Here is a 9811-nt window from a genome sequence, read left to right on the forward strand (position 1 = left end):
TAACTCGTGTGCCTTCATCCCAGTGCTCAGAGGTCGGGCGCTTCATTAAGCAGAACAAAATCGGCACGGGAGCGTCCCCAAGCCGTGCAGCATCCCTCCCCATCCCTCCTGGCTCTCCTTTTCCTGTGGGCAAGGGCTACTCTTGAAGGCCACTGAGACAGAACACCTCGCTCTATGGTTTAAAAGGCTTTTTTTTTTTTCAGGCGAGCGATCAGTTTTGAGGCCTGGCACCCTGTCAGAAAGTTGACAGATGATCTGCATTACCGGTGTGTCCCCGGGATGCCCGGGATAATCACGCTCCAATGGACGCCCTGGAGCCGGCAGGTTCTCTGTGAAATGGCTGCAGCTTGGAGGGAGCAGTGAAATGGTCTCCTCTGGGCATGCTCACTCTGTAGAGGGAGCTTTTATCACATGAGCAGAAACTGAATCACTGCTCATGAGGATCTGGAATATGCAACTCTTTGAGTCTTCACCAGAAGAAGACAACAGATGTCTGCAGGTACGGCAGGGTCCACCTCCCATGCCTCACAAAGAGCGGCTCCCCGCCAGCCCTGGCCGCAGGCAGGCTGTCTCCCGCTGGGGAAGGAGAAGCCTCAGAGAGGAGGAAGACAGTTCAGGGAATCATGGCTGGGGGTTATTTATTTATTTGTTTCTATATAGGTTTATTTTCCTGCCCCGTGTGCGGGAGGGCAGGCGGGCACGCGGGGCGCGCTGGGGAGCCGGCTGGAGGAGGCTGGCCAGGCTCCGTCTGTGCTGCGGTGATTGTTGCCTTGTGCTGTGCCATGGGCTGGCAGGTACTTCTGCATCCGACGTCGCCTGGCTCCGGGAAAGCTTGGGCTTTGTTTCCTCGCGTCTGGGTGGTCTTTTATTTGTCTTCTGGGGTGGGGAGGCTTGTTTGGGGTTGGGTGGTTGTTTTTTTTTGTGTGTGTGCTTTTTTTTTTATTTTTTAAAGTGTGAAGTTTCTGGAAAATATGGTTCTCCCAGGAGCCCTCCCTGCTTGCAGCTCTTGCAAGCAAGAAGAGCAAACCCTGGGGTGTCCGAGCTGCTCGAAGACTGAACTTCCAAAGGGGAGGAGAGGGCCTGTGGCCACATGGCACCTCCTCGTTAGATCTCCTTTGACAGCCTCTGCTTGCATCAAGCAAGCCTACAGCTCACTTCTGGTGGAGGCAAGAGCGAACATGATTTTACCAGGAAGAAACAATCGGTTTTATTTTGGGGTAGCTTCCTCCCCTCTCTCTTCTTTTTTTTTTTTTTTTTATTTATTTTTTAATAGTAGTCTGAAAAAAAAAAATTAATTATTTTTTAATAGTAGCTTGCAATCCAAGGGAGCAGCTGATTAAGACGAAACATCCGTGGTTGATTTCATGGCAGGAGGCCCATGTCTGCAGCTTATTTTAAAAGTTGCCTAAAATCCAGCCCTGCCATGCTCTTGGGGTTGTTTTTTTTTGCTGTCATTTGTGTTACATGCAGACAGCTCTGTTGGCTGCCACAGACCTCAGTGGGACTTGGGGCGGACACGGAAGGTCCCAGAGCTGTGGGGGGTCCGGGCACCCCGGCCAGCAGGCAAAACACTGGCCGGAGCTTGCTGTGCTCGAGGGAAACCCCTGAAGCTGCCATGCAGACACGATATTGAATTTTCAGTCAAGGAGTGAGATGTGAAGATGGCATTTAAAAGATTAGGGAGCTTACAGGACGATCTGTGATAACTAATCTAAGTATCTGTTGTGTCTCCACTGGACTATAAATACATTCCTTATTCGTCATGTAGAAGATGTGTGCTAAAGGAAAAGGCATCAGAAGTCACGAGGAGAGAAACAAGATTTCTTTTTAGCAGTGAAGAGCAGAGGCCTTGACGTGCTGCTCAGCTCCCATCCAGGGGAGAATATGTTGATGAAGGCTGAGGAAACAAGAAACCAAAAAAATGCTGAGGTGTGCAGTGTGTGCTCCTGTGTGGTGGTGACCACGATGACACCGGAGTGACAGCCAGCCGAAAACATCTAATGCTCCGTCCCTGCCAGCTGATGCCCTTTGAAAGCGTCTGCAGAGAGACGCTGAAAAGCCTGACCTACTTTGGAGGGAAGAGAGAAACCCGAGGTCTGGACTTCGTGCTGCTTTCCAGCAAGGGTTAAGAGCCCCAAACTGGGGCCTTGGGGTCTTGGCTTTTTTCCCCTTCATGTATTTAACTGACTTTTAAGTGCCAGCATGAACTCTTCCCAAGAACACGTTTGGACAGAACTGGGCTCTGCAGCACACATGGGGCATATTTTCTGCTGATCAGCCCCTGTTAGACAAACCCTGGGCCTGGCAGCAGAGGTTTGGGTGGGCAGGACCAGGCCCAGGACCTGGGGGCTCGGGCTGTGGTTGCGGGCTCCTTCTCCCGGCACTGGAGCCTGGCTCCCCTGACCTCTCCCATGCAGTGCCATCTCCTAACGAAAGAGGATTGCATCTCGTGCAATGGCAGGGAGCTATCTTATTCAGGTAAACTAGGAATTTTAAGGAGCTTCACCCTCCTGGCCAGCTGGTTTGGGGGAGGGCTGGCTTGATTCCTGCTGCTCCTCTTTGTTGTCCTTTTGCTGCTTTTCCCTGAAGTTTTTCCTTCTCCTCTTCCTGCTCCTGGAGCTGAGAGCGGTCGAGGAATTGCTGCAGAGGGAGAGCTACCTTGCTTTTGGTTCAGCCGAAAGGCTCGGGGCTCTGGCAGCGCATGCTCCCTGCTCGCGAGGCTTGGAGGACCATATGTTCCTGCAGTGACATGTAATGTCAGTAATTTGGAAGCGAATCTTGAATTTATAACCCTTAACTACCATTTTCAGCCGGTTCTTTTCGACTCCTGTAAATTTGAAGAGTTTTGACACCAACCGCTCTTTGCAGAGAAGACCCTTATGTCCCCTCGTGTTTCCCTTGGTCCTGTGGGATCTGTCCCTCCCCGTGCCTATGTGAGCTCCTTGGTCTCTTGGGTGGAGGAGGAAATGTTTGGCGTTGCTGTACGGTGGCGTTGGTCCTGGAGGGGGGCAGAGGAGGAGGACGGGCAGCGGGCAGCACTGCCTGCCAGGATTTACAGTAGTCAGGAAAGCAGCAGGAGTGAAGCACGCACACTGTACGAGCTAATTGGAAAGTATCCTTAAAAAAGAAAAAAAATTAGAGGGAAAAAATGTAGAGCAAGCCTTTTAAAAAAAATATTCTGGGATCCAACATAACAGCTTGCTTCCCCCAAACCAGGTGATGTATTTATCTTTTTCCTGCAGTCCCCATCAGGAGGGGGAAGGCTGGTAGACGTGGTGGAGAAGGGGTGAGGCGGTGGGGGTTAAGAAGATCTGATGTGCAAGCATCTTCCCTGCAACGCTGCCATACTGTGTCGGAGCAGCACAGTGCCTCTTGCAAAGGAAGCTTTTCACAACTTGTCCTTGTTCCAAGGATGAGGAAACCTCCAGCTCTTCTGGCATTTTCTCTCCGTCATAAGTCAGAGCTGCTTTCACCTGTAAAGTATGATCAGCACGGACAGGGAGAGGACTGGAATGGAGCGGGGCTCGGAGCAACCTTTCAAGGCTTTTCATGGAGCTCTTGGTGTTAAATGAGGAACTTTTCCCCTCCTCCTCTCCTCATTTTCCTGTGTGCCTGCAAAAATACTCTGGTTTGCATTTAAAGGAGAAAACTGTATGTGCTGGGACTAAGCCAACTTATTCAAGGGAAATACCATATTTCCAACCCTTTCTCTCGCAGAGGAAGGCTTGATGGAGGATGGCAAACCGGGCTGGGTATTATATTTTTAAGTGACATCGAAGCACGGTTGTGATTTGAAGAAGCTAAAAATCATGGCTGGCATTTTGCATCGAGCTCTGCGAGACCTCTCCTCCCCACTCCCCCCAGCCCCCAAAGGGGTTAACTTCTCCTTCCAAAACAGGTGGATCTTGACCTAAATCAAGGAGGGAAAAGAAAAAACAAACAAACCCCCCAAAACAACAAAACCACCACCACAAACCCACAGCCTGCTACTTTCCCCACTTTTGCAATTTCCCTTCTCCAAAGCGGATTTTTGTTGCGAGGGGCTGGGGGGCCGCGAGCGGTCGGGAGGCAAACGCCCCGCTCCTCTCCTCCTGTCAAAAAATGGCAGGTCAGTGTGTGTCTGTAAACAATGCAGTTATGAAATGGCAGCGCCAGGCCGAGCTGAGCATGCTCGGGAGCAGCCTGTAGGGGGAGGTGAGCCGAGAAAGATGATCTAATTCCGTGCAATTCTTGGGATTGAAGGAAAAGACCAGGCTCCACTCTTAATGACAGAGCAGAAAAAAAAGGCCCCACGCCGGGGACGAAGCCCGTAGGCCATGGAGGAGAGGGTGTGAGGATCTCCCACCTCTAGGACTTCGGGTGCTGGGCAGCGCTGTGTCGCTTTCTCACCCTCCAGGAGAGTAAAGCCTTGGTGAGGTTTTGCTGTAGTTATTAGAGGGACAGGCCCGAGGGTGCAAGTTTTTTTGGTTGGGTTTTTTTTTTTTTTTTGTCTTTTTTTTCCCCCCTCTCCCTGTCCGCTTTCCGGCTCGCAGGTGTCGCTGTCTTGCTGCTGGCCTCTCGATGGCTGGAGGTGACCCAGACGGAGGTGGTGTGGGCAGCTGAGCGAGGTCCTCCAGGTCCCAAGGGAAGCCCGTGCGGGGCTTTCCCTCCTCCGCCGACCCGACGAGCCCTTCCGCCGGGCGCCATCGGGACGGGCAGGGGGAGAGGGAGCTGCTCCGCCGGCTGCGGTGGTTTGGGGGTGGGAGGAAGAGGAGCGCGGAGGCTGAAGAGGTGCCTGAGCCCCATCGATGGGGGCGAGCTGCCTTCCAGCTCCCCTGCCCCAGGCTGCTGCAACCTGCCTGCTCCAGGCTCCTCTTGGTGCTACGGTTTTATCCTGGCGAAGCCTTCCTGGGGACTGGGTGTTTCTGAAATGGCTGGTTTGCTTTTGCTAGAGATAGTGATGAATCTTGGTCTCCATTTTAGGGTTTTCTCCCCCCCCCCTCCCCTCATGGGTGCTAGGAGAAGGCAGACAGCAGCTGTACTCCTTGCTAACCTCAGCTCGTGGAAGGAGGAGATGCCTTTGTCTGCTCTGGATTTACACTTGCCTGCACATACAAGTTGCACTGGCTTTAACTCTACTGGGACACAGCTAGATGGGTACGATGCTTCCCAGCGTGGAAGTGGTGAGGAAGCATAGCTGTGTCCATGCTAGGGCTGTCGTCCGGTAAATCGGTCTCCCCTTTACAGGAGGCCACGGGCTCTGCAAACCCCCCTTGCCTGAAGCCTGCACGCCATTGTGGACCGCGTTGTCTTACGAGAAGTCACTTTAAGTCCTGTTGTGTTTCATGCACGTGTCTCCTTGTTCCCAGCTGTTGCGTGCAGGGACTTGTGCCTCGTTTCTGCCCTTCCCGCTGTTTCGGGAGTTGATTTGTGCGGCTGGAATAGGAGAGAGGACATGGGGGTAGGGAAGGAAATGTTTCTTTTCTTTTAGGAAGAGTCTGGATGAAAGGAATTCAGGAGACAAAAGAATTGCAAAGAATTTGATTTGGGGACAAACTTCAGGCTGAGGGCAGTGCTTGTGGTAAGCTGCAGATAAAATTCCATGTTCACATGATTGCACGAGGCTTATAAGGAAGTGGCCTTAACCTAAAAAAAAAAAGGAGCTTTGAGACTGGTGGCTGCTTTGTAGGCCAGGTACGCTGGTGGTTACGTTTCCTTCCTTCTCCAGATCAAATGCTTCTGCTGCTTCTAATGACAGGCCCGTGGTCAGCGTCCCCACGAGCAGTGATCCCAGACGTTGCCTGTGCACAGCAGGACCTGAGCAGCGCCGAGCTCTGAAATGAGCAGCCTTCTCGTGCCTACAAAAGAAACACTCTCTTTCTACAAGCGTTTTCTTAATCATTACTTCCTATATAAATAACTACGAAGTGTTTGTCTTCTCTTTAAGGCAAAGGTTATTATGAGCAAGTTGGTTTGGGTTGTGTTGTTCTTTATTTTTTTTTTTAGGAGAAAAAGGGAGGAAAAAATGAGTGAATGAGAATCTGCTGCTGCTGGGGTTGCATCATTTATTGAGAGCTTTGCCTCTCTGCCTTGCTACAGTGTGTATTGCAAACCTCGCCGCCTCCTTGCACAGGAGGTGAAATCCTGCCCTGCTGAAGGGCTGGCGAGAGCTTTGCCTGAGCCCCGGCTCCACCAGGGAGCTGGCGTTGGGGTGCATCCCCCAACTGCTCGTGGGGAGTGGTGCCCGGTGGAGTCACCTCTGAGGGGTTGGTGTCCACTGAGCGCAGACCTCCTGGCTGGAGGCTTCGCAGGCCGGGCAGGATCAGTCCTGCCCGTCCCGCCGGGTCTGCAAGCAGATGTGTTGGTGCAGCTGCTGCCCTGAATGGGAGCGAGCAGAGTTTCAGAGGGGTCCTCCTGCTCCCAGCCCTCTTTCAGATTGACTTGCTTTAGCTGCATGGCTCCGATCAGAACAACGCTGCTGCAAAGCCTCAGGTTCCTAGATGGTTGATTTTTAAGACAAAAAAAAAAAAAAAAAAAAAAAAGTTTTTTTTAAAAAAAAAAAAAAAAAAAAAAAAAAAAAAAAAAAGACCTTGGTGAAGGTAGACATCTTAGCACATCAACCTCCGCTCCTTCCTGGTCTGCCTGGAGAGAGCTCTGGTTCATGATGTAACTCACTGGTCTCTTGGGCTTGGTAAGCTGCAATATGTTGGAGTTTTGCTGTGCATGTATTGTCTTTGCCTATAAAACCTGTTTGGACCTTTGCGAAGGGCACCCGGATGGCTGATGAAAATGCCAAGGAGGAGGCTGAGAAAGCTTTCAGTGTTTCCCAGCTTTGCTCTTTTTCTCTTCTTTTTTTTTGTGGGCTTTTTTTTTTTTTTTTTTTTTTAAAGGCACCACTGTAGTTTCTAGTCGTCATCTGTTTGGAAATGCTGCAGAGCCTTTCCTTGGCTTGTCTGACCCGTCTTCCATCCCCTCCAAAGACCTCGCGGAGGAGAGGAAGCCTGTTTTCTTGTAAACAGAGGTGGAGAGGAAAAACTAAACCAGCACTAGCTCCTCTGCTTGGATCCTCATGGCTTTTAAAGCCCTTTCAAAGACCTAATCAGTCTTTCTTAAGATGCAGTAATTTCTTCTCACCCTTGAAACCTAAAAATAAAAGGGTGTGTGGGGGATAATGCTTCATTGCTGGTGGTGTGTGCTCTTTGTGGAGGCTCTCCAGCCATGGAAGGTTAATAATCGGTCTGGGGTCGGCAAGGGAATGGAGGCGAACGGCTGCGGGAAAGGGGGAAAGGAGGGGAAAAAAAAAAAAAAAAAAAAAAATTGAGAGAGTGAGACTTTTATTGTGAAGCAGCCTGTGCTTGGCAGTTGGCTTTTGTTGGGACTGCTGCAAGAGCAGACATTTCTCGGCGGGGAGGGTGGGTATAGGATTTCCCTGCCAATCGGGAGCTGACGGATTGGGGCATGGGGAGTGTGAGCAGAAAGGGAAGTTTGCTCTGAATTTAAGGGAGGGGAGGGGGGAAAAAACCCAACACACACAAAAAAATTGAGGTATTGACACTTGCGGTGAAGTTGCTGCTAAGTTGGCTGGGTGGAGCCGTGGGCTGGTGGGAATGAATGGGCAGCGCTGCCCGGCTGGTGGTGGGTGCCCGGTGGGTGCCCGTCGGTGCTGGGTGCCGGCTGCTGCATCTGCCGGGCTGTGATGGAGCAAGGAGGGGAGAGCGCTGGCCTGGGGGGAAGAGGCTTCGAGTGCTTTGCAGGCGTTTCCTGTAGCTTCCTTTTGATCAAGACGCTTCAAATTTCACAGTTGGCTTTTTTTAATTATTATTATTTTATTTTTTTCCTTGATGCTGAGTTTTTGTTTGTTTCAGAGCAAGGCATGGAAGTTGTAAAGCCGCCGCTGCTGCTAGCGAGGGCTGTGTCTCCGAGATAGGAACCAGGAGAGCCCATCAGGTGCCACCTCAGTTAGCTTTGCCTTGACACCCTCCTTTTTTAACTCTCACAGGAGAAAAGTGATGGTTTCTCTCTTGCCTCTCTTGGCGCTGGAAATTCTGCTTTGAGAGCTCCCGCTGCCGGCCAGGACCTAGGGCAGCCCCGAGCCCCTGGTAATTGCAGCGAGGAGGGAGTGTGGTCATTAGCTGTCGAGGTCTGATTGACTCCGGGGTTCCTGCAGTGGCTTTTCTTCAGGCCTCGTGGGCTGAGCAGCAGCAACGCCTCTGTGGAAGTGGGAGCGTGGATGATTTGTGGAGTGGGGTTGCTGCTTATGAAATAAAGAAAAACTTAGAATCGGATGAGTAAAAGCGACCTGCTGGGAATCCTGGGGCTGCCAGTATCAGTCAGTTTAATAGCAGGAATATCAAGACCTTTCCTTGTTGCAGCAGAGGTTGGGAAAACAAGTTGGTCCCTGTTAGACAGACTGAGGCTCTTTATTTGCTGCTGGTGTCCGTGGCGAGGGCCTGGGTGCCCCTTCCCATGGTGGGAGCCGTGGGGCTGCACTTGGGCCCTGGCTCTCTGCGGTTCTCTTTGCATTAGTCTTGTAGCAGGGTAAGTCCGTGAGAAAAATGAAGTTATTCCCAGATTCCAAGAAGTCCGGCTAGAGGAGAGGAAGGGTTTACAAGCAGATGTTTGCAGCAAGGATATATTATTGGCTTAGCAAATAAATTAAAAAAAAAAAAAAAAAAAAAAGCTGATCTATGTTCAAACTTGGGCTGTGTTTTTATGATCATTTTTTGATGGAAGCTGTTGGCCAGTGTCTGCTGGAGGTATGTTCCGTTTCAGGTTATCTGATCAGTTGGCTGAGCTGAGGTTTCAAACGCTTATGGCTTTTTGGTGTGTGTCTGAAAATCTGAAGGTGGTGCGCTTGGAGCACAAGTTCCCTCTTGCTGAAAGCATCTAGACGTGGCCGTGTTTGGTGTTTGCTTGTGCCCGAGGGCAGGCAGCCACCCACAACCACCTTCCTCCTCGCTAGAGGAGCCATCCTTGAAGGTGCCCTTAGCTCCGCATGGGCGGGCCTGGCAGGTGGTGGAGGCTCTCCCGAGAACCTGTGCCCAGCCGGTGTCCCTCGAGTTTCCTCCTTCCCATCAACTGCGCGTTGCTTTGCAGACGATGGCATTTAGGTGCAGGGCAGGGTGGTCCTGCAGGCACCGAGGGGCAGGGACCTGGTGCTGGATGAGCCCTCCCTGGCTGCATGGCGTGGGGGGCTGCTGAAATCGGGGTGAAGGAAGACCCCGCGCTGCAGTACCTGCCAGCGCCTGGCGTTGCAGCTGAGTTCACATGGAAACAAAAATGACAGGGTGGCTGGTAATAACAACACCAAAGCTCATCTCCCCTGCTAGCTTCGGACGGAAACCGATGTGGGGAAGGGCGAGCTGCTGCTGGGAATGGTTTTGGAGCTGATACGCCGGGCTTCGCATGTGCGTCTTATCTCTTTTGCTTGCTTTATGGGAGATGGGCAGGTTCTTTTTTTTTCTTTCTTTCTTTATCACTCAGTGCGCTTTAAACCTTGTGATTTGCATGGCTGCAGGCACCATCTGCTCTCTGTGCTGGCCTACAACAGTTGGCTTGACCTGGGCTTATTCTTCTCCTGCGACGCAGGCAGTGTGCGGTGAACCCTTCACCCGGCCTGGCCCCGGCCCCGAAGGCGGACATCACTGCCTCCCCGATCACGCGACAGCTTTGCAAGGCAGTCGCCATCTTTACCTTTCAGACCAGCTTGTCTCCTTAAACACAGAGCTGTGTCAAAGGACCCCTTCTCTTGTGTGTGTGTTTGGGTTTTTTTAATACCTTTTACCTTTTGTTTTGTTTTGGTAGCTTTTTTTTTTTTTTTTTTTGCCACTTC

The 9811-nt window shown here is 51.5% G+C and overlaps 1 protein-coding gene across 1 annotated transcript in view; it reads left to right on the forward strand.

The window, feature by feature from the left end:
- The first annotated feature begins 418 nt into the window (after window positions 1–418).
- EHMT1 (euchromatic histone lysine methyltransferase 1) overlaps window positions 419–9811 on the forward strand; it is a 74394-nt gene continuing 65001 nt past the window's right edge. The window contains exon 1 of the mRNA XM_019472843.1: window positions 419–499. Within this exon, the coding sequence (XP_019328388.1) occupies window positions 437–499 (63 nt within the window). The 5' untranslated portion in view covers window positions 419–436. The remainder of the gene's footprint in view (window positions 500–9811) is intronic.

The sequence above is a fragment of the Aptenodytes forsteri genome, unplaced genomic scaffold (genome assembly GCF_000699145.1).
Source record: "Aptenodytes forsteri isolate BGI_AS27 unplaced genomic scaffold, ASM69914v1 Scaffold325, whole genome shotgun sequence".
NCBI lineage: Eukaryota > Metazoa > Chordata > Aves > Sphenisciformes > Spheniscidae > Aptenodytes > Aptenodytes forsteri.